Source organism: Ceratotherium simum, chromosome 3, assembly GCF_057802395.1.
Source record: "Ceratotherium simum simum isolate JZ-2026a chromosome 3, ASM5780239v1, whole genome shotgun sequence".
Lineage (NCBI taxonomy): Eukaryota > Metazoa > Chordata > Mammalia > Perissodactyla > Rhinocerotidae > Ceratotherium > Ceratotherium simum.
In genome coordinates, this window is record NC_141902.1 from 47,531,702 (window position 1) to 47,556,604 (window position 24,903).

At 45.7% G+C, this 24,903-nt stretch overlaps 2 protein-coding genes and 1 pseudogene across 2 annotated transcripts in view; all 3 read right to left on the reverse strand.

Moving 5' to 3' along the window:
• Positions 1-323: 323 nt before the first annotated feature.
• LOC101406511 (T-complex protein 1 subunit delta pseudogene) lies at positions 324-3,107 on the reverse strand (annotated as a pseudogene).
• Positions 3,108-3,247: 140 nt separating this feature from the next.
• BCL2L10 (BCL2 like 10) lies at positions 3,248-6,379 on the reverse strand. Its single transcript, XM_087429127.1, is given in 3 exon segments — positions 3,248-3,941; positions 5,717-5,926; positions 5,929-6,379. Coding segments are annotated over 3 exon segments (819 nt in total). The 3' UTR covers positions 3,248-3,783.
• Positions 6,380-13,912: 7,533 nt separating this feature from the next.
• GNB5 (G protein subunit beta 5) overlaps positions 13,913-24,903 on the reverse strand; it is a 39,334-nt gene continuing 28,343 nt past the window's right edge. Inside the window, exons 6-11 of the mRNA XM_014780726.2 lie at positions 24,297-24,440; positions 22,172-22,263; positions 19,788-19,836; positions 17,070-17,166; positions 15,770-15,936; positions 13,913-14,495 (exon numbers count right to left, since the gene is read on the reverse strand). Of these exons, the coding sequence (XP_014636212.1) occupies positions 14,484-14,495; positions 15,770-15,936; positions 17,070-17,166; positions 19,788-19,836; positions 22,172-22,263; positions 24,297-24,440 (561 nt within the window). The 3' untranslated portion in view covers positions 13,913-14,483. The remainder of the gene's footprint in view (positions 14,496-15,769; positions 15,937-17,069; positions 17,167-19,787; positions 19,837-22,171; positions 22,264-24,296; positions 24,441-24,903) is intronic.

Genomic DNA, 24,903 nt, shown 5'->3' on the forward strand with positions numbered 1-24,903 from the left:
AATTAAAAAAATCAGGTCTAGTTGTTTCATAAAATGCAAGTATAATAATGACCAGGAAGGCCTGGAGGGACATTACACTCTTTTTTTTTTTGGAAACCAAATATTTAACATTTTCAGTGTGTCAATACAATTACAAATAAGCCAAATGGGAGACCAAGCCCAGGAATTCAAAGAGGATTATCTTCCAAAAAATAAAGAACACCAACAATCTTCCAAACAATCTTCCAACAATCTTCCAAAAAATAAGGAACACCCAGGCCATCTTCCATTCCACCCACACTATCAGAGGCCATGATGGTGCCAGTCAGCCAGTGCTATCCAGATTACCACGTGTTTACCACATGATCAATTTGCAGAATGCTCTGGACAGTTTCAGTTGCTAGAGTCAGCGCACTGACTGAAACCAACAAAGGAGGGACAACCAGTTCCTCCAAAACGTTGGAAATACCATTCTTTCGGACATCAATGCCTGTAGTTTTTCTCTTTGGGCATCCTTAGTTCTGTTACTGGGGAAATGAGATTCAGGCCAGCAGTTTCAGCTAGTGTAGATGGAATGACCTCCATAACACCTGCAAAGGCACGAACACAGTAGGATTGCACACCACTCAATGTTCGTGAATACTCAGTTACCCATAGGGCCAACTCTATTTCTGGAGCACCACCTCCTGCAATAAGAGCTCTCTCCTGCACTAAACAGTGAAGAACACACAGGGCATCATGCGTGGAGTCCTCCGCTTCTTCAATCACCAATTTGTTAAAACCATGAACAACAACTGTAACTGTTTTTCCAGGGCTTGCACAGCCTGTAATCTCGAGCAGTTTGCCAGTGCCATTTAAATTGACCCCCTCAGCTAACTCAGCCAAACCCAGCATGTCAGCAGTGAATTGGTCAACATGAGCAATTGGCTTGGTTCCAATTGTTTTACACATGCTTCAATGTCTTCTTTCAATCTCCTTAACTACCATTATCTCAATTTTCTTCATAAAATGTAATGAAGGATCACTAAGAGCATCTCTTAAGAATAGACTTCTATCTGAGAAGGATATTATATCCCATTTATAAAATTTGCTTCATTAAATTTAAAATATAGGCTCTCTCCTCTCAAAGCACTTGGTCCATCTGGGCATATCAGAAACTACTATTTGATTATCCATATCTGTTTTGGGAGCAGATAAGCAAAACTGAACAAGCCCAATCTTAGTCTTTTCAACTCTGGTTTTGTCAGCATTAGCCACCTTTTAGGTGAGAACCAGCCCTTCCACCAACTCACAGTCATCAATTGCCCCACCAAGTTTTTTTTTTTTTTTAACAACAATTTAGTTAAACTAAAAAAAAAAAAACCCCACAAAAATAATCTCACCCATTTCTCCCAACCCCCAACCGCTGCCTCTGGCAACCACCAATCTGTTCTCTGTATCTATGAGCTTGTTTCATTTATTTATTCTTTTAGATTCCACCTATAAGAGAGATCAGAAGATATTTGTCTTTCTCTGACTTATCACACTCAGCATAATGCCCTCGAGGGCATTACCAAGTTTCTTATCGATTTTAAAATCTCTAGGATCTACACCAGTAGCTGTGGCTGGGTGACTTTCCTCACTGCATCGACACTAATTGGAGAAAGCAGACTTCAATACTAGGAGACCACCTTTGAGTTCAATGACATGGTTGCAATTATTTAACAAAGTTTCTCTGTCACTCAGTTCCACAAGTCATGTCAAGATTTCAATACCCTTTTCCAAATCCCTCTGGAATGACTCTGTGATTAGATGAATCCCTTTCTGAAAAAGCTTCGTACAGGAATCTAAGAGAGAGCCAGCAATGATGACCACTGATGTGGTGCCACTTCCTGCTTCTCTACCCTGAGGCTTAGCTCCCCCAGCATTCTGCTGCTGGACATAACACCTGCATTTGTTTCAGAATGCTAGCACCATCATTTGTAATGGTCACATCATCTTTTCCATCTTGAATCGTTTTATACATTCCTTTTGGTCCAAGGCTTGTTCTAATAGCAATCAGCAACAGCTTCGGCCGTGGAGATAATGCTGAAGCAAATCTAGGCCGGATTATCGTGGTCCTCACAGGCATCTTTCCCATGACTGCTGGCAGCCCTGGCAGGCACCCCGCTCCAAAATACCACTTCTCCTACATGGCAAGCTTGGCTGGGTCTGTGCCGGCTGAGAAAGGACTGATGGATGCAGATTCCAACTGCCCACAGAATAATGATGTGCACTGTTAATCACTGAAGGGGATCAAAACACATCAACCCAGGGGCCAGCCTGGGGGTATAGTGGTTATGTTCGTGTGCTCTGCTTCACTGGCCCAGGGTTCGCTGGTTCACACTGCTCATCAAGCCATGCTGTGGCAGCGTCGCATATACAAAATAGAGGAAAATGGGCATGGATGTTAGCTCAGAGCCACTCTTCCTCCAGCAAAAAGAGGAAGATTGGCAACAGATGTTAGCTCAAGGCCAATCTTCCTCACCAAAAAAAAAAAAAAAGTCACCCCAAAATACGCCACTTTGGCATATTGATTATTTTGAGCTGAAGGCAACTGAGAAATAGCACATACAGGAAGGACTCTCTGCCCTCCCCCTTTCTGCCTAAAAGCAGGGCACAAATTTCCTGTGAGAAAGGTGCCCTCTTGTACCAGGAAGGGGAGAACACTTACCACTGGAGACAAGAGTCAATACCAAGATGGGTCTGTACAAACTTTACTAAAATAACTATCTTCCATTAGTTTCCCCCATATATTTCCTCATCACTTTCCCACAATATAGCACCCCTAGAAGCCCAAACCCCTTTCCTGTCTAGTCACTTCTCCACAATTTATCATTCTTTGTTAAAATGGTATATAAGCCCCAAATCTAACTGTTTCTTTGGGGTTTTCACTTCTTTTCTATGAAGTTCCCTGTAAAAACATTAACATCAAATAAAATTTGTATGTTTTCTTCTGTTAGTCTGTCTATTGTCTGCTAAATTCACAGACCTCAGGCATAGAACCTAAGAGGGCAGAAGAAAAGTTCTTCCTCTCCATCACCTTGTAGGTGCTGGGCTGACTGCAGAACGGAAGGGGGAAGAGGGAGACTTTTTATGAGCTTGTGCATCGATTAAATGTTCAAAATAAAGAATTGAACATGTATTTAAAGAGACAATAAAAAAGGAAACTGTCATCAATTCAAGTTACTCCTAAGAACAATGGCAGATTGAATCCCAAGAAAAACCAAGGTTTTTTTTTTAAGATGCATATATTTATTAAAACTTTGAAGCAATTTAACAATTTATTGAAGGCAGAAAAATTCTTAATATATTAACTCTAGAAACCTAGAAGTCCCAGGAATTAGATTTCAACAGATTTAGAAAGAATACCTTATAAAAGGTTTTAATTCTACACTCTTTGTTAAACTGGGACTTGGAGCACTTTGGGTATCATTTCACCCTGACCCAATGAATTGATAAATTAGCAGTAGCGCCATGAACTTGTGGAGAGATGAGACTCACATTCCCTCTTATGCAGCAAATAGCACCATATTTCCTATTTAATGGAATGCAGTTTCTTCTGCAATTCTTTGGAGCAATAAGCCTTTAGCCTTCCCATTTCCCTCACTCAAAGAGGAGCCATTTGTGCCTTTGTCCTAACACTTCTGGGCACTGGTCAGGAGTTACAACACTGGCTGAATCATCACCGCAGGACTCCTTAAGTGAAGGCAGGTAAAGATGTCTCTGAAGGTGGTTTACGCTGTTCTGTTCTTTCACATGTCAAATTCACTTTGCTGGTCACAGTTAGGCAGATAGAAATGGGTTAAAAAATTTAGAACTCATGATAATTTTGTCCAGAAGTAGAATAAGATTGATGCTGAAAAGCATGACAGAAGAAACTGGACCAGCAGTCTTCTCCAAAATGGCAGCAGTGCGGGTGTGAAGAAGCCACAAAAGCCATCCTACAAGGGGGAGGGAGAAGAGAAAAATTAGATTGCTTCATAATGCTCAAAAGCTGAACTCAATAAGATACACAGGAGGTTCTAGATTAAACATAAGATAACTCCTGGATTTAAAAAGAAAAAAAAGAAATACTGACCAATAGGCAGCCTATAATTAGGAAACTTTCAGGAGTTAGGGTTTGTAAGAAGTAGTCCAACATAGGGGATAGAAGGACATAGGGGACACTTAACGTTGTCACTTAGAGCAGCAATACTCATCTTTTGACTCACTTCTTTCAAAAGCCAAGAGGAAAGTAGACTACTATAACATGTTCTTTTCCCAGCAAAGGACCAATGCCATTTAGGAAACTGCCAAATCACTAGATTAAAAGTTATCACCTGATGGGGCCGGCCTGATGGCATAGCGGTTAAGTGCGCACACTCTGCTGCAGCGGCCCAGGGTTCGAAGGTTCTGATCCAGGGTGCACACTGATGCACTGCTTGTCAAGCCGTGCTGTAGCAGCGTTCCACATAAAGTAGAGGAAGATGGGCATGGATGTTAGCCCAGGGCCAATCTTCCTGGGCAAAAAGAGGAGGATTGGCACGGGAAGTTAGCTCAGGGCCCATCTTCCTCACCAAAAAAAAAGTTATCACCTGAGACAATAAAGCAGGCAGCTCTGTTCAGAAAAATGGAGAGGGAGGGAATTAAATTCCAGACTGTGGCATTTTAACTGCACCTGGGAGAGGTGTAGGGCTGTATTGTTTACTCAACTGGAGAATTTCGGCTTCTTGATCTTAAAAGATTATTCCTTAGTCAATGTTGATTAGCCAAAAGATGAGAACAAAAACAATGCCCTCCTCCAATCAATTTCCTTTTTAAGTGCAGAGGGTCCTTAACAGCCAAATAACTTGTTAAGACAAATGGCTTAGGTGGCGTTCTTAAAGTTCACAGGCCTCGAAGGTTGAAGACCAACACACACACCGCTAAGAATGCAGTAGCTAATGCTAACACCTCAAACTGTTCCTGTAAGGTCAAGGTTCTGACTCAGATACCACCTCTCCTCCACAGATGGAACCCAATTCATCACCACACGTCTAACAGGAAACTGCCAACAGGAGGCTAAATTTCATGCAGCATCTTCCCTAGTTCCTTGCATGTTTTTTTAAATCACTGGTTTTAATAGTTTGGCTGCATTTATTCTACAGCCTGGGTCACTGCAGTCATTGGTTCAGCTCCAGTAAGGAAAAGAGGAAAGAAACAGGGATCTGGTTCAGAACCTGAGGCAAGCTACCCTCTCATCGAGGGCAGCGGGGCTTTCCTGGATCATTTGCTGGGTTTGGGAGTTGTGGGCCAAGGCTGTGCCGCTCTAGCCTAGGCTACAGAGATCAACGACCCACAGCTGAAAGCCAGGGCGCCTGTGTAGCTCCCAACTGAGGTCTCAGCGCAATGGATTCGAAGTTAAGAAACTTGGAGTCAGCACCACCACCAGGTTCCAGAGCACTCTCCAACACCTCGGGCCTCGGCGTTTCTGAGAGGCGTGGGGGCTGGACAAGGGGATGCTTTTTCATTCTAATGTTGTAGGCTTTCCAACCTGCAGAGCTGTGGGGGTCAATGAGTCCGAGTCTCTCCCAAGGTACGTTTAACAGGCGGAGGATAAAGGATCCACCTGGCCTGGCACACCCCACTGCTGACTTTACCAGTTTGGGCATCTCTGTATCCTAAAGCATCCAGACCCTAACGTGGGCGCATCTTAAAACCCCGAGAAAGGGCAAGGGCAAGGCCAAAGAGCACAAACCCAAGTCGTGCGCGGCTCCTTCAGAATGGGTTAATAACAGAGGCGTCTCGCAAGGTCGGTATCTGCCAGTCTGACTCCGCCAAGAGAGGAGAAAGCCGGCCTTCACACTGAAAGTCCCAGTTCTGCTGAAACGAACGGTCCCACGGGACTGGCATCGCGGGGTCCCGGCCTGCCCGTCCGCCGCGGTTCCCTGCGCCCCGCTGCGCTCTCCCAGCCGTAGAGCGCCTCCAGCCAGGCGCGGTGCCGCCGGGTGAGCCAAGCGCACAGCAAGGCCACCAGGCGCTGGCAGTCCTGGTCAACGCCGGCCTTCCACTCCTTCAGATCCAGCTTGTAGCCCCGCTTCCTTTTCCGGTAGGTCCCCGGTGGTGGTGTCTCCAGCAGCGTCCCCGCGAAGGTCACGAGCGCCGCCACGCGGCCCCAGCTGGGGACGTGGCGGTCGCCGAGTATCGCCTGCGCCATCTGCGCCACCAGCTCGACGCGGTCCCCGCGGAAGCCGCGGTAGGGGGGAAGCTGGTTGCGCTGCTGTATCTGGGCGGCCACGCAGCGCAGCACGGCCGCCTCGGGCGTGGACTGCGCCCCCGCGGCGGTGCCGGGCTCCCGGGCGCAGTACTCCAGGCAGTCGGTCAGCAGCCGCGCCGTGCGCTCCCTCAACGCGTCCGCCATGGCTCGGCCTCTGCCGGGCCCCCGACCCTGGCCTGTTTTCTAGGCCGGCCGCGCCCCGCCCCGGCTCGGCCCGGCCCAGTCAGTTGTTTTTCTAGGTCCAGAGAGGAGCCTTTGATGGGAATCCCACCTGAACCTGTTCCAGTCTCAGAGGCGAGGCCCAGCGGTGTGCATGTGTTCATGCAGCAATCAGGGGCAGAGACTCTTCTGGAATTATTGTTTAGCTCTCCACCTGGGAACTAAGAACCCAGCGGGAACAGTCCGGGAAGCTGGACTTTTGCCTCCTCTTAAGGAGAGGTTGACAAAGGCTACAGACAGCTAGCTCTCCACTAGTGGCTCCTTTGCAAAGATTATCAGCATCTCCGATTGGACGGAAGCATCCGGGGGTGTGTTGGAGATATCTTTCTTTGGGCCTGACATATGTGGCAGGAAACAGGATAATTTTCCTGCAGGCTGCTAGAGTGCCAATATTGGCTTCATTCATCACTCACTCATATTTATTCAGAGCCTGTGGGATGCTAGGCCTCCCCCTCTTAGCCTTGGAGATATAGTGGAGAATAAGACATGTGGTCCCTGCTCTCAAGGACTCTACAGTCTAATATTGGGGCAGAGAAACAGGCCATCACAGTAGAGTTTCATTATCACTCTAGTAGAGAAGTTGAGGGAGTATTCAGCTCTAGGATATTGGCTGCTGCTTATAGTTACCATTCTTACATTGCTTCAAGTTCTCTTTTTACTAGCCAGTCCCTCATTACTCCAACCCCCTGTTATAGTTAATGCTTCTTATAGTAATCTTTCTCTGTTTATGTTACATTATGGTTTCTTTCTCCTGATTGGACCCAGAATGATACATAATTGGTACCCGCAGTGGAATTTCTTGGGGTTCAGTGGTATGGAACATAAATATCCTGCCCAGGGTGAAAGATACGTTGCTGCATCTTGTATCACCTCCAAGAAAAAAGAGGCACAACGCTTGGTGGGTCATTTTGGATTTTGGAGGCAACACACAGCACAATTGAGTGTGTGACTTCGGCGCATCTACGGGCTGGTGGATTGGGGAGCAGAATGAGAGAAGGCTCTGCAGCACGTCTAGGCTGTAGTACAAGCTGCTCTGCCCCTTGGGTCTTATGATCCAATAGATCCAATGATTCTTGGAGTGTCAAATAGGGATGCTGTATGGAGCCTCTGGCAAGCACCGATAGGAGAATTACAGTGCAGATCTCTAGGATTTCTGTGTCTAGGATTTTTAAGCAAAGCTAAGTCCTTTTCTGCAGATCACTGTTCTCCTTTTGAGAAGCAGGTGCTGAGTGCCCAACCATGGGATATCAGGTGACCATGCAGCTTGAGTTCTCATCATGATATCGATATTGTCTGACCTACCTAGTGATAAGGTTGGGTGTGCACAGCGGCAATCAGTCATCAAGTGGAAATGGTATATGAGAGACTGAACTCAGGCAGGTCCGTTAGGTACAAGTAAATTGCATGAGCAGGTGGCTCAGGCTCCTGCAACACCAACTCCTGTTGCTTTGCCTCCTCCCTCATCCCATGCCTGTGGCCTCCAGGGGGTTGCTTATGACCAGTGGACTGAGGGACAAAAACTCCAGCCTGGATTACAGACGAATCTATATGATATGCTGGTACCACGTAAAAGTGGACAGCTGTAGCATCACAGCCCCACTCAGGAGTGACCGTGAAGACAGTGGTGAACGAAAATCCTCCTAGTGGGTGGAGATTCAAGCCGGATATTTGATTGTCCACTATATCTGGGGTGAGAGATGGCCAGAGTACAGATCTGCATTGATTCATGGGCAGTTGCTGATGGTTTGGATGGATGGTCAGGGCCTTGAAAGGAACAGGATTGGAAGATTGGTAACAAGGAAATCTTGGACAGAGGTATGTGGCTGGACCCCTCTGACTGCAGACTGTGAAGATATTCATGTCCCATGTGAATGCCCCCAAAGGGCAACCACTGCAGAGGAGACTCTTAATAAAATGGACAAAATCCTGTGCTCCAGGGATGTCAGAGGGCTTCTTTACCCAGCCACCACAGCACTTGCTCTATGCGCCCATGAACCAAGAGGCCATGGCAGCAGGGAGAGAGGGTGTGGCAACAACGGAATTCTCCCTACAAGGGCTGAGCTGGCCAACACCAGTGATGCCTTTATATGAGCCAAATGAATTTTGTCAGAAGGGAATATAAATGTTGAATTTTGTCAGAAGGGAATATAAATCTGTGTCCATCACATTCCCATTTGAACTGGTTTTGACATCTGAACACATCCCCTCGTTAATTAATAAGTTAAATAAATGTTTTGATCTATGTTCATGTTTTATTTGTAAGAGTCATGATTTTACCTCTTTGAACATTATATTTTAGCAGCAAGCACACAGTTTTTTCTTAGATTTAGTGTAGCTTGGGGGGTGAGTGATAAATCCTCGGCCCTGCCATTGGTTAACTCTTGATAATTATCAGTTGAACTAAACAAAAAGTGAATAAATCAACCTCGATTCAGAATTTCCCATCCACACAATGCAAGGAGGCCGTTTGTTAGGAGGCAGACTTGGTTAAAATCCTGGCTCTGCCACTTAGAAGCTGTGCAACCAGGAGCAACTTACTCAACTCTCCTAGCCTCAATTTCCCCACCTAAAAAGTGCAGGTAACACGGTGTCTGCATCACAGGGCAGTTACGAGGATTACATGAGTTGGTGTATGCAAAGTGCTAGCACAGTTCCTGGCACATAGTGAAAGCTCTTTACAGACAAGCTTTTATTATTGGTATGAACTAACTAGGGTTACCGTGCTCACTTGTCTCACTTTTAACCAAAAACCAAAGTGTGACATTTTGTGAGCCTTACCTATACGGTTTCTGTTTTTTTTTTTTTTTAATTCTGGCTATAGCTAGAGACTGCCTACTATTTTTTCCACATATATTTTTAACAGCTTTATTGTGATATAATTCACCCTTCTAAAGTATATAGTTCAGTGGTTTTTAGTATATTCACAGAGTTGTGTGACCATCACCACTTAATTCCATTACCTCAAAGGAAATCCTGTACCTATTAGCAGTCACTCCCCATTTGTCCCACCCCTCGCCCTAAGTAACCACTAATCTACTTTCTGTCTCTATGGATTTGCCTATTCTGGATATTTCAGATAAATGGAATCATACACTATGTGGTCCTTTGTGCCTGGCTTCTTCCACTTAGCATGTTTTCAGGGTTCATCCATGTTGTAGCATGAATCAGTACTTCATTCCTTTGTATTGCCAAGTAATATCCCATAGTATGAATAGACCACATTTTGTTCCTCCATCATTTGTTGAACATTGAGTTGTTCCACTTTGGGCTGCTGTGAATATTTGTGTTCAAGTTTCTATGTGGACATGTTTTCATTTCTCTTGGGTACAGACCTAGGAGGGGGAGGCTGCCTGTTACTGGGGAGCACAGATAGGTTGGAAACAGTGACCCCTGCTTCATGGTTTATGACAAAGTTAAGTGTTCACCAGTGGTGTGTTGGTTAGGTAACCTTGGGTTCAAAGATAGGCATCTTGGGGCTGGCCCAGTGGCTCAGTGGTTAAGTGTGCACGCTCCACTTCGCGGGCCCAGGGTTCACAGGTTCAGATCCCAGGTGCGCACTGACGCACTGCTTGTCAAGTCATGCTGTGGCGGCGTCCCATATAAAGTAGAGGAATATGGGCATGGATGTTAGCCCAGGGCCAGTCCTCTTCAGCAAAAAAAAGAGGAGGGTTGGCATCGGACGTTAGCTCAAGGCTAGTCTTCCTCACACACACACAGATAGGCATCTCCTGTTGTCATATACCATACTCACATGTTCATATTTATTTATGTGGTTAAATTAACTGAAGCATCATTCCTGATCCCATCTCCTCACTAGAGGGCCTGCATCCTTTTTATGATGACATAAACATATTAATTTCATTTCTTTCACCAGAAATAGCCCGCTGTGGAGACTGACCAGTCCTGAAGGCCAGCCTAGCTCAGCCAAGTCCCGTCTAGAGAATGAGGGGCTGTGGTATGCCTTGAAGAGTGACCTGATTCTCTCCTATCACGGGTGGGAGGGCGAGTGGTTTAGCCTTACGTTTTTGCAAAGGATCCACGGAGACAAGAAGATTCCCTGAGAGGTTTCCCCAAATTACCCCCTCACTGGAGTTCCTGGCCCAGCTCAGTCCTGCATGGTCCAGACCTCCAGGGAGGAGCCTTAAGGATCTATATTTGTAACCTGTTGTTGATTTAGATGACTTTCCTCAGCAGGCAAGTTTGGGAAATGCAGATCTACAAATCCCTGCTCAGTCAGCTCTCTGGGATTGGGGGGAAGCCAGCTGACAGCAAGGAGACCCCAACCCCAACCCCAGCTTATCTCATCTATCAGCTGGGGTAAGATAGATCCCAATGTCCTCCTTTGAAAAGATTTTCAGTGGTTCACAGGCCCCAGTTGGTCTCTAGCCTTTCCCACTGCCTCTCTGCGTCCCTCTGAGACCTCCAAAGTTGCCTGTGGTCACCCCAAAGCCTCCGGTGAGGGCCTCTCCTCCAGCCCCTCTCTTCAATTACTGTCATCTCTTCCTCCTCCTTTTCCAGAAGGCTTGAATGGCCTCAGGGAGGTTTCACTCAGGGGTGCTTGAAAAGGGCTCATTAACCCAGATCAGCTGACTTCAAAGTGTGGTCCCCACCCTGGGGGGGGGGGTCCCTGAGACTCTCTCAGGGGGTCCTCCAAAGTCAAAACTATTTTCATAATACTGACTCATTTTTTGCATGTGTGGCTTTTAAAACTCTCCTTCTCTCAGGAGTTTTCCAGAGGCTGCTGCTGTGGTGAAAGGATCACCAGTGGAGAACGCATGCTTCTGTATTCTTGTGTTTTACAATTTTTCTCAGTTTTAATTTCTAATATAATGAATATTGATAGAATCCACATAAACAAAAAGCTCTTTGGGGTCCTCAATAATTTTTAAGAGTGTAGAGGGATCCTAAGACCAAAAACTTTGAGAACCACTGGGCCAGATGAATCTCTGATGATAATTACTCATTTGATACATGAGTGAGGACTGCTTATGGGGGGAGAGAAGAACAAACAAGGGGAAGGGGAATAGAGAGGGGGAAGGGAGGAGGGGAAAGGGACGAGGATAGAGGGGGTAGGGGAGGGGAAGAGAGAGAAGTGAGAGGAAGGGGACAGGAAGGGAGGAAGTTTGGATGGAGGGTGGAAGCAGGGGAATAACCTTGTTGAAGACGTGCCAAAGGCTGAAGTAGGTACTTGGTGTACTTTAGTGCTGTCCCATTTCATAGATGAGGAAACTGAGGCTGAGAGACATTTAGATATTATATATCTGGTAAAAGTGATAGAGCTGGGTCTGAACCTAGGTGCACATCCCTTGTCACCATGCTGTCCCCTTCTAACTTACAGATGAGTCCTAGTGTCAGTGATGCCACCTTCTAGGCAGCTGGCCAAGCAACTACCAGAGCCTGGGATGCAAAGGCCTTTACAACCTTGTGCTGCCTTTAAGCCACTTATGATCCCTAGAGGAGGTCAAGGGATGGGAAGAGAGGAGCGGCTATGGAGTGCCTGCCTCTGGCCTCTGGCTCATTCCAGAACAGGGCTAGCAGCCCCGCCCCACTTCTGCGAGGCCTGCTACCCACTCCAAAGCAGCTGCCTTGGTTTCATTTCACAGGTATTTCCTATAAACACCCCGTCACCTCACACCTCCTTACCTGACCCCCTCCCGCCTAACCCTTCTCGTCTCTGGCTGGGAAGGGGCCATCCTTTTGGCCCCTTCACCACAATTGGTTTAGTAGATTTGCCCCCAAGTCCTTTAAAAAAAAAAACTCCACTCAGCATTATTTTCAATATGCAAAATACAATTTATTACCTGGAGTTTACCCTTGAGTGTCCACATGGTATAGCATATTCCCAACCAAGTATTTCTTCAATAAATCCTAACCACCACCCACTGTGCGAGTACATACTTACAGGGGCGGTGGCTTACTGCCCGCAGGGTGAGCGAGGGTGCTAGGGGACACTTGCAGAGGGCCCGTAAAGTTGCTTTGATTGTAAAGTTATGGGCTATTCTGCACATGTACTGAAGACGCTCTCCACCCCCCAAACACAGAACCTTGAATTTGCTTCCCTTGAGTCTAGGTGACTTTTCCTTTGCCCTGTCTTCCTTCACTTCTGGGAGGCCCAGGTCAGAATGCAGAGACACAAAAGGGTCCATGGGAGAGAGGGAAGGCGATACCATAACTAGGAGACCAGGAGCAAACTCTGGAATGTTCTGGGAGCCGAGCTCGAGAATTCCATGGGACACACTCTGGGGCCTGACTCCTTCAGCAGCTGGCAGGAGTGGGGTAGACTCTGTGCCCATTTCCCTGAGCCCCTGCCCAGACTGGAATCTACTAGGGGACGGAGAGAAGGTGGCTCAAAAATGGTCCCTCTGGACCATGCTCCCTCCCTCCCTCTGGGCTCCTCAGAGGCGAGCAGGGGCCTTTTATCTTTCTTTCTCTAGCCCAGGGCCTGCTGTGTAGTAAAACCCTTGGTAAATGTTTGCTTGGCAAATGACTGAATATAACCATTATGTTTATTTTAGAAGAATTGATGGAAAAGCTGGCCTGGCTGAATTTTGACTGACTGGCCCATTATGATACCTGAAAAGTAGTTCTGAGGGTGGGCCTAGCACACCCACTGATGCTTACAGGAGTGCCAGGTCCAGACCTGTCCAGTGCCTGTGCCTGTCCCCAGATCTCAAAGGGCCTCTCTGAGCAGCAGAAGGGCCAGGCTGGAGCAGGGCCAAGAGAGGAGACCAGAGGATCCAGGGCACTCAGCACACACAGCCCTCGGGCACCATTAGGACCTGGCCTGTCAGACTCCGGGCCACCCACAGGGCAAGCCTCACCCGGGAATGATTTTTGGTGTCTGAAGTGACCTTTCATTTCCCTAAGTAATGCATGCCATCTTGATGAATGAGGAGTTTTCTAGAACAAAGAATAAGCCTCGACACCTTAAAAAATAAAACAAAACGAAGAGACCCTGTAACAAAAGCATTTGGTATCTTCCAGAAGGAACTGCTGAATTTCAAATAAAGACAAGATATTTTTTATGTTATTTTTTTCTCAATATAAGAGAAGCAAAGACATTATCATTTCGAGACCTATCAATTAATTTGCATATGTAATTATATTTGCAGTGCAATAAATATGAGGATACTTTATATGGACAAGATCCACTCTAGCCTGAGTGGATACTACAAATCCTAATATGTCTAATACTACTAATAGGTTTTTAAATAAATTTACTGTCTTGTGTTCCCACACAGAATGATTTTGGTTGCTCTGAGAAGCATGTGTGTCACAAACAGCATTCAGCTTTTCCCTCAAATGAAAGAACATGTCCTGTCCAACTGAAGCAGTGATCTATCACGTCATCACATAATTCGTAAACCAAACATCCTGTCCATTTTATGCGTATCTCTGCTTCATTTATAACAGGTCACATAGATGAAAATGTTTCATCTGAAAAAAGACAATAGAATGTGAGACTGAAAAAGATACTTTTAAAATAAAAACACATTTAAAAAAAAGTGATTTTGTCCAATTACATTTGGAATTGGAATTTTCTTCTATGACCGCCCAATGAACACAGTCCTTCTCATACAGTCCATTAAGATCACCAATTCTAGAGGAAGGTTCCAGAAGTCACAGTATGCACTGAGAAAAATCAGATTTTAAAGTGCTCTGAAAATAAATCTGATTCAAGGAAATAATACGGGATATAGTAAATGCTGAATTCTATTGGTAATAGAATGAGCTGAGACCAGTATAATTTAGAATAACCTTAAAAATGGATAAATTTTAAAAAGTGTTGAAAATGAAAAACACTGTACTTGAAGGTGCTCTCCTGGTGCTGAAGGCTAACACTGGATTCTTTCCAGGGTGGTAGTTTTCACAGTAATAGTAGAGACGCCTAGTGAACTTGCAGCCATGGAGTTGCTCCCGTAAGCTAAGGTGCAATAAACACTCAGATCCTCTAAAAGTAAGTTCTAGTTACATGTGATGATTTCAGATTCTATCCTCAGGTACCTATGTGTGCTTTGTGAGAAGATGATTAAGCCCAGACCTGCAAAGACACAGATAGTTTTTAGTCCTTTAGTAGTTAACGACCTGTAAAACCTGAGTGTAAAGAGATAAAACCAAAGTCTATTACACACACACACACACACCATCCAAAACACAGCACTCACATTCTTGGAGAATAACACTTTACTCCTAGCAACTCAAAGGTGCTTCTTTGGACCTGACGCCCCCCTCCCTTAGTTAATCTTCTGCAGGGCAACTGTGGCCCCCTTACTAGGACTGGTAACTCTCAGATCGAGTACCCAAACCATTTGGACCCACACAGCTCACTGGGTACATGAACACGACTTTATAATTTAGGAACTCTTGCCCAGGAAGATGAAGTCACAAATAACTTTATTGTTTGTTTCAGTAACTTCGCAAAATCCTTTCATGTATTTACCCTAAGGGTATACTACTCCACTACCCCCTTTAGAAAAGACACTCACTTCTCAGGATAACACAGAGCATCAAATGGTTGTTTTTCAAGACTTTCTTTGAAATCTTCTCCCTCCCCTCACCCCATGTCTAGCAATCTTAAACTATTACGCCACAAATTTGTCCAATCCCACATAAGTCTCTCCATCAAAAGACCTGCCTTCAACCAGACCCTCATAAACATCTGTCTTTGTTATCCCCTTCTGAGACGCCACGAAGATTGTCAAGTTTGTAATCCTCCACACTGAGGTAAGCAAGAAACGTAACTTTGCTTTACGAACAGGCTATTTTGGTGGTATTTCTGGGGAGCCAACATTTGACAAGGTCACGGAGCTCTTTGAGAATCTATGAAAGCCACGAGGACACTCTTCCCGGGAAAATACACACACACACACACACACACACACAATTTCACACATAATTTCAGGGGCTTCCTGGGCCTCTTGAAGCCCCTCTGAGGGTCTCACAGGAGTCTGTGACCACAGAATAAGAACTGTCCACTACTAGGAGGTGAGACTGGCAATCTGTGGTTTGTCAAAGGCTAGAATCACAAGAATCAGACCTTTAGGGTCAAAAGGAACCTTTTGGATCACCTAGCCCAACTATTCCCTCAAATACATGCTGATACCTAGTTGTTTAATCTATGCTGGAACACCTGCACCGATGGGGGACTCACTACTTCCACAGGCAACTTCTTCCTTCTGTGGCCATGGGCAGAGCTGGAGTTAGAGCTGTTTGGCTGACCAGGCCCATCCCGGCTTACTCGGACCCCTCTGCTTTCAGAACGGCAATCACTCCTCCTCTCACACACAGAGTAAAACAGAAAAACTTCTCTCTTACTCTCAGGGTATGATCCCATGATCCTGAGCAAAAAGCAGTCCCGTCAGGGGAAACTCGTAGAGTACTAACGCGGTTTTCGTGACCAAACAGGATGGAGACTCGGGATCCCTTGAGAACATCCCAGACGTTGATGGTATAATCGTTGTATCCAGCAAACAGCAGGCGACCTCGAAGCAGGAGGATATGGTGGTTATCGAACCAGTTCCTCCCTTCCTGTTTTTTTCATGTCACTCATTCACTCACTCACTCATTCACTCAATCACTCATACATTCATTCAATAAACAATGATTTAGGGCCCACTATGTGCCAGGCACTGTGCTTTGCCCTGGGGATTCAAAGAGGAGAAAGCATGGCCGCTGCCCGCTGTGGAGGGTGGTGGGCAGGCAGACACATAAATCCTTGTAGCACGAGGGAAGTGCTCAGGTGTGTGTGAAGTGCTATGTGATCATAGAGGAAGGGGGATCAAGGAGGACACTGCAGAGGAAGTGACATTTGAGTTGGCTCTTGAGGGCTGAGTAGGAGTTCGCCATGCAGAGAAGGGAGGGGTAGGATGTTCCAGGCTGCAGTAGCAGCATGCATGCACAAAGGCACAGATGCAGAATAGGGGGGGTGTCTGGGGAAACTGAATGGTCCAGTGACCCTTAACTTTCACTAGCAGCCTCCCCAGCTGTGAGGGCAGAGGGGCCATGAGTTTCAGGGCATTGAGACAGGGACTTTTTTTTTTTATTGAGGTCATAATAGTTTATAACATTGTGAGATTCCAGTTGTACATTATTATTTGTCAGTCACCACATAAAGGTGCCCCTTCACCCCTCGTGCCCACCCCCTACCTCGCTTCCCCCGGGTAACCACCAATCTGTTCTCTCTGTCCGTGTGTTGGTTTATATTCCATATAGGAGTGAAGTCATACAGTGTTTGTCTGAGAAAGGGACACTTGCTTTGCCCTCTCCACTTCTGAAAACAATGGCTTTTCGGGTGTGAAGTGGAGAATGGAAGGCTGGGGAGGAAATGCCTACAGGGACTGCAGATGTGAAGTTTCCATACATCACTGTCTTGAAGAACAGCATTGCGTGGGCACAGCCTTCGTTTCCCCCGAAGGGAATGGGCTGGGGGAAGCCGCTGCGGGCAGGGTGAAGTGGGGGGTCAAGAAGCAGGTGGAGGAAAACTGGCTCAAACAAAATAGACTAGTTAGCATGTCGGCCCCCAGGAAGTTTAGCTGAGGGGAAGCTCGGTAGAGAGCTGGGTTTCTTCCAGGTCCTGTTTTATGGTCCTGGGAAAGTTTCTGAAATAAAATCTTACCACTGAGGGAGAAGTCCACGCTGGATGCTCCAAATATGATACTTTCTTTGGAATAGATGGCAACCTCCCTGTCTGCCCGGAGGTCGTAGAGGCGACACTGGGGTGCAAACAGACAGACAAGGAAGCGCTTACTTCCAGCTCCTGTTTGGTGAAGTGATGACCACAGAGCTACAGGCAGGTGCTGGTGGCTTGTATAGTTTGAGGGATCAGGGAAAACCTCTTTAGTTTTCTCTCCTAATATTTTCTCCCTCAATCCCGACTCGTATTAATCTCCATGGATCAGTGGCGATTCAAAGGAACAGCAAATACAGAAGATTTCTTCAGGTACAAAAACCAGAACGAAACCCCTCTCTTTTTGATACAGGATACATGTTCATTGTAGAAAATTCAGAAAAACTCAGAAATGCATAAAGAAGGAAATAAAAGTCACCCCAAATCCTAGAGGTATTTACTAACATCTGGGCTATTTCCTTCATCCTATTTCTATTGTATGTGTGTTTAATGGGGTGCAAGTTTCATTATTACTTCTATTAACATTATGTTATGAGCATTTTCTCATATCATTAAATAATATTCAAAAAAACATAATTAACATGGTTGTTGAATATTCCTCATGTGGATATATCAGAATCTATTTAGCTATACACTGTTAAGTGTTTTGATTATGTCTAATTTTTCTCTTTTATAAATAAAATTATGATGACCTTTCTTATGTAAAAATATTATACGTAACTCTGATATTTTCCTTAGAACAGAATTGTTTCCAAGAAATAGCATGACTGGATCAAAGGGTTGGGATGTTTTGAAAGCTCTTGATTCATATCAAAAACTGCCCTCCAGAAAGGAGGTACCAAGGCTCCTTTACTGCACCATCTCCATCACCAGGCATCTCTCTGCTAATCCAGGAGGCAAATGAGCATCACATCACTTAAGCTTGCATTTCTTGGATTACAGCTAACTTTGAAAACATTTTCAGGTGTTTATTTGCCATTTTGGATTTATTGCTTTGCAAACAGTCTGTATTTTATCTTTTTTTAAAATTGACGTGTCTATCTTATTGATGATATGATATGATATGAATCTCATTCATCTCCAAAGGATTTCAACTTGTTCTGTCATATATGTGGCAAGAATTTGTCCAAAATGTATGCTCTTATATTTTGTTATATATTTTTTGACATACAGAAGTTTTAAATTTTCATTATTATCAAAACTCTCAGGGGCTAGCCCCATGGCTTAGCGGTTAAGTGCGCACTCCGCTACTGGCGGCCCGCGTTCGGATCCCAGGCGCGCACCGATGCACTGCTTGTCCGGCCATGCTGAGGCCGCATCCCACATACAGCAACTAGAAGGATGTGCAACTATGACGTACAACTATCTACTGGGGCTTTGGGGAGAAAAAGGGGAAAAAAAAGGAGGAGGACTGGCAATAGATGTTAGCTCAGGGCCGGTCTTCCTCAGCAAAAAGAGGAGGATTGGCACAGATGTTAGCTCAGGGCTGATCTGCCTCACACACACAATAAAAACCTCTCAACCTATTCCTTTTTAATTTCTTCCATAGTAGCAAATCAGAATGAACCCCATTATTTAACAAGATATTTGATATTTTCAGGGCACAAGAAGGTATTTTTTTTCCTCTTGAAAAATAGGTCAACATAATTTCGCAATTAGTATCAAAAGCCTTAAAACTAGGCCTATTTTGGATTCAGTAAGTTCATATCTGAGAATTCTAAGGAAATAATAGGAGAGGTATCAAAAATATTTACTTATAGCAGTGTTTTTAACAGAAAAAAAAAAAAACCCTTGGGAAAAACCTAAATGTCCAAAAATTGAAGACTGGTTAAGTAAAGAGTGGCAGGCTTATAACATGGAAAACTATTCAATCATTAATAAAATATAATGTAGAAAAATGTTTATTGGCATGCGAAAATGTTCACAATCTATTGCTAAGTGAAAAAAGCAAATTATAAAGCATTTTGTTTAAAAAGGAAAGTGACAGGGGCCGGCCCCGTGGTTAAGTGCGCGCGCTCCGCTACTGGCGGCCCGGGTTCGGATCCTGGACACGCACAGACGCACCGCTTCTCGGGCCATGCTGAGGCCGCATCCCACATACAGCAACTAGAAGGATGTGCAGCTATGACATACAACTATCTACTGGGGCTTTGGGGGGAAAAAATAAATAAACAAAATTATAAAAAAAAAAAAAAAAGAAAAGTGACAGAAAGGAATTCACCCAATTGTGATTTTTCCTTGGTATAGAGATTGAGGTAATTTAATTTTTTCCCCAAGTTTTCTTCATTGAATACACATTACTTCTGTAATCAGAAAAAAAAAGTTATTTTTAAAAAGTAAAATTAAGGGCCGACCCCGTGGCTTAGTGGTTAAGTGCACGCGCTCCGCTGCTGGCGGCCCAGGTTCGGATCCCGGGTGCACACCAACGCACTGCTTCTCCGGCCACGCTGAGGCCGTGTCCCACATACAGCAACTGGAAGGATGTGCAACTATGACACACAACTATCTACTGGGGCTTTGGGAAAAAAAAGGAGGAGGATTGGCAATAGATGTTAGCTCAGAGCTGGTCTTCCTCAGCAAAAAGAGGAAGATTAGCATGGATGTTAGTTCAGGGCTGATCTTCCTCACAAAAAAAAAAAAAAGTAAAATTAAGTCAGCATATCTCTCTTTTAAATAGGAAAAGCTCACAATCACTTAGAAACATACCGTAGCATCATCTGATCCTGAAGCAAAGGCATCTCCACTCGGGTAATATCTGCAGAGAGAAAGTTTGGGGAGAAAGCACTTTAATTGAGAGTGGTGATTCCCAACCCTGGATGCCCATCAGAACCATGTGGGAATGCTGTCCCATGCTAGGCCCCCGGAATCAGAATCTCCACTTCTAAGGACACAAGGATGACAAGTTACAGAGGCCAGAAAGGGAGGCTCATCTGACAGGCCCAATGGCCTCTAGTTTTCTTCCCCGTAAATAGGGGAGAGTGACACTGGCCTTGCAGAGTGTTGGTGAGAAGGAAATGAGATAATATGTGCATTTGCATTAGGCACTGAACCCAGAGCAGTCCCCCCATAACCATATTTTCCCTTGATCACATAGCCTATTCCCCAGACTTAGCGCACGGATAAGAAAGTGGTTATAAACACAGACACTGGAATCAGAAAGAGCCATGTGTGGATCTCTGCAATGGCCACTTACTACATGTGATACTTTTGGCAAGTGACTTCACCTTGCCCAGCCTCAGTTTCCTCATCTGAAAATGAAGGTGATAATGTACATTTCCTATTGTAAAGACTGAACAAGACAGTAATATGCAGAGAATTTGGCATGGTGCCAAATAAAAAAACCATTCACTAAATGATGATTATTATTGTTATAGTCATTCTCTTCTCAAGAGTCAGGCTTCCTGGAGAGAGGGAAGCCCAAGTTGAGACCTGATGGAACAACAGACATTAAAGGAAGAGGGTTCAGGGTCGAGAGAAGCTTAGGTGAGAGAATGTGCATTTTTAAGCTGTATTTCATAAACATATAGGGGTTTAACTTACTTTTGTGCTTTATATTCTCTCCTGCATCTTAACTTCATTTACTACCTCTAGTAATTTCTGGATTGATTTCTTTTGATTTTCTAGGTAATTGCTGCACATTTGCAAAAACTGATAGTTTTTTCCCTTATCCCACATTTGAGGGCAGGGAGCTAGACAATTCTTACTAATATTTCTACTACTAAAGTAAATAAGTATTCTTATTTTGTTCTTGCTTTTAAGGGGAACAAGTCTAGTGTTTCCCACTAAGTATAATGACTCTTGGGTGATTATACTTTACATACTGTCTAGACAGTATCATCTTCCAAATTTAAATGTCAAGTCTTGATCTCTCTCGGGACCCAGTTCAGAGATCCTGCTACCTACTCGACATCTCCACTTGGTTTATAATAGGCATCTCAAACTTTCCCAGAACAGAGCTCCAGAATCCATGTGCAACAACTGCCTCCTACCTGCACTGCCTCCAGTCTTCCCTGTCTTAGTGAGTGGATCACTGCTTACTGCCCCTTAAAAAAGATTTGGGTTCCCTAAGCTCAGGGTTCTTCTCCTGTAATGCAATCCCTTGCAAGGCAAGTGTCATTTAGCCCTTACATGTTACCCTGTGGAACTGGGGCTCAGGTAACCAGCACAAAAATGCTGATACCCTGGCTGTTGCCATTGCTGTGAGTAATAAACTGTCCTTTATCTCTAACCCACAAGTCTCGTGACTTCTACCAGCATCCACGAAACTGTGGCAGCCTAACTTGATAGCTTGCAGCGAGGGTAAAAAATCTCATACCCTTCTCAATTCTAGACATTTCTGTCCTCACTGTGTCTTCTTTGGTTCCAGCCACTGTCATTTCTTTCTTCAGCTCACACAATAACCTTCTACCTAGCTGTCATACTACCAATCTTGGTCCCCTACAATCTATTCTCCACATAGCAGCCAGAGAGATCTTTTAAAGGCAAAACATAGATCGTGTTAGCCACCCCTCCAACTCAACTCTCTGGCCTTTTGTTAGGGTCTTAACATCTCATCTTCCCCCAGCTCTTTGCAAGCCTGGCTTTTTCATCATCCTGGCCTCAATTTAAATGTCACCTTCTCAGAGAGGCATTCCCTGACCATTCTAAGAAATAACCCATCTCATCACATCTCCCCATTTTACTTTTTTCATTTATTAGTATCTTAAACTGTACATTTGTTTATTTCTGCTTTCTCTTGTTTGTCTCCTGTAGGAGACTAGAGACCTTGTCTATCTTGTTCATAACTGTATTCCCAGTTCCTGGAATAATGTCTAGCATATAAGTACTCAATAAATATTTGTTGAATGAATGAATGAGAAATACTGACTTGATTTAGGGAGGATAATATCAATTGCTCCTAGTGCAATTAAATTAAAATTCTCCAAGAGATTTGGAGTGCTGTCCAGTCCTACCACAAATCAGCCATTCTTGCTGGGAAGGCCTGTCTCAGCCAAGTAAACTGAGCCTGGAGGTGGTTCTTGGGATAAGTATTACTCCAGGTCAGGGAACACTGGAGAACAGAGAATAACGTGAACATTCTACTCACTGACCGGACACTGTTGATGTCAGATTCGTGTGTTTCAAAGGCCTGCACACATTGGCCAGAGCGCATGTCCCACACAATGGCTTTCTTGTCACATCCCTACAAATGCAAAGTTACCCAGAGTTATGGCCAGTGCAAGGATTGTCTATAGACAGGCATGAGTTCCAGTCATGTAACCGAGACTGTTTATTTCCCATTAGTAAATGGCTGACAACATGCTCTTCTGAGATTAGCTTCCCCTAAGGCCACTTTCCTCAACTGATAAGCCCTTAGGAAGGCCAGAAACAGGTCTTGGAGTTGGGGGAGCAGGGGAAGGCACCCAACTTGTCCCGTTAGCATGTTTTCCTCTTTCCCACCTTTCTGAGTGGGTGCAAACTCTCCACAGCCTCCTTCTCACCTTTCTCCTGGGCATCTCCCCCTCTTCATTGTCCCTTCCTTTCTCCCTCCTCTTTATCTCTGCCTCCCTAAGCCCAGGGGGGTAGGCAGGCAGACAGATGCTACATGTTGAGACCCCCCCAGCTTTGTCTCAGGTGTATGGGCAGCCCTGAGCAAAGGCGGAGAGCTAGGTGCCCCTGGGCCATCTGCACCCCCAGCAGCATGCCAGGCTGGGACTCGGCAAACTCGGAGCTAGTTGTGGCCCTGCCAGTAGTTAGCTGGGTGGCTTAGGCAAGTCACCTTCCTGGGCTTCTGCCTCACCCTGTAAAGGAAGCACTCTCTCTGGGCTGCCAACACGACCCAGAGTCCTAAATACCAGGTCTCACATTATCCTATCATGGTTCCAGGGGCAGTGTGACAAATCCCTGCAGAGCAGTCCTGTTACCAAGCTTGGGCAGTGTAAGGTAGACCTTCAATAGTCCACTAGAAGAAGCAGTGGCTTAAAATTAGTGTCCAAGTTGTTGGTTTCAACTCAGCAAAGGGTGGGGTGAAGTACCATAACTGGATCTGAGAGAGACCCGCTGCGGGGGTTCAGAACTCTGAGTATCTTTACTGAGAACGTGGACAAAGGAGTCAGGAGTGTCTTCAAATCTTTAGAAGACACTAAAGCCGACGGAGTTTAGTGCTCTGAAAGAGACAATATAATCTACAAGGCCATCAACAGTTTGAAAAAACAGTGTAGTTGACGAGGGATAAATACAATTATACAAAGGCACAGGAATGAAACATAGACAGATGGGGCCAAATACTCAAGAAGAAAATCGGGGTCCCTGCTGATTAGAGGCCACCCAGCCCTCACCTGAGGCCCAGGACTGAGAGGTGGGCAGTTCGGAGCAAAGGACCCTTTCTGTCTTCCAGCTGCAAAAGCCATTGACAGTCTGTGTGTGACCGTCCTCTCTCACCAGAGTCTCCTGACTGAGGTGCAACAGGACCCGGGGTCAGGTCAGCCAGCTCCGTTCTCCCCTCTTATTCCCCGCTGTCCACAGAAATACTCACCCCTCCTGTTTGCATAACACATTGTAAACTCTTCCATCCACTGCTCATAGTATCCTGGGGAAGGTGGCGGGGGGAGTACTAGTGTGCATTATCCCCAATTCACAGATGATGAAATTTAGAGTCAGTAGCCAAGCTGGGACCCAGATATTCTGACTCCTCGTCTGGTGCTCCTCTGTGCCTTGTCTGCACTACTCTGAGCCTTCAAATATGCTGTTACCTGTACCCTGGGATGGGAGAGGGATGGCAAGTGGCAGGGGTGGGGGGGTGGGAGAGTGTCCCACAGGCCAAAGCCCTGATCACACCACTGTGTTGCCCCTCCTTAGCAGCCATCTGACCTGCTCAGTGACCTTGCAGCTGTCTCTAATGCTCTCAGATGCTAACTCTGCTATTTAACTAACATTTTTAAACGTGGCAGATATGCACCTGGAGTCCCAGCATTCATACCAGGAGAACATGCCAGGCCCCTCTGTAGACTGCTGAATGTCCGTAGCAGAACAGGATACCCTCACAGCCCAGCCCTGTAACTGCCCACAAAGTGCTGCCATTGCTGCAGGAGCTGCGGGTGCAATGGCGAGCTGAGGACAATTCTGGCGGCCCCTTCTGGGGAAGTGCCCAGTCTAGTCCCGTGGATTGATGAGAACTGCCATCGTGAGGCTCCCAAGTGGACAAAGGACCCCGAGAGATTTTCCTTGGGTCTTTACCCCAGACACGAAGGTGTTTCCCGTTTCCGAGGGGGCCAGGTCCAAGCAGAGCACGTCGGCCCCGTGCCCGTGGAAGCTCTGCAGCAGCTGCCCGCTCTCCACGTCCCACAGCGCACACGTCCCATCGCCGCTGGCCGTCAGGATCTGCCCGCAGGAAAGCACAGGAGGGGTGCTGTTGTCATTATTACTTCCCTCAGGGGCAGTCACTCAGATGCTTCAAGTTCCACCGGGAAAAGGAGGCTCCCTCAACACTCATGCAGACAAACATCTCGCTAAATCTGGATTCAAGCTCAGAAATATTTCTCCCGTACTGAGGTAAAAAAGTTCATTTTGACACCCTTACTGTCCTTGAGCTGTGCGTTATGTGCCCGTCCTCCTCCAGAGTACGAAATCGGGGAGGCCTCCCACTTCCTGCAGGGCTCTACGCCTGCCTGGCACGGGGGACGAGCTCCGTGAACGCTTGCTGAACAGAACCTCGAGTGGCTCCCACAAGCAGCCAAGCCCACGGTTCTGATTCTCAGACGTTAACGTGTACCCCAGTCACCGGGCTGCTTCCTAATATAGAGGCGGGGAGGGGCCTGAGTCTGCAGTTCTCACAAACTCCCAG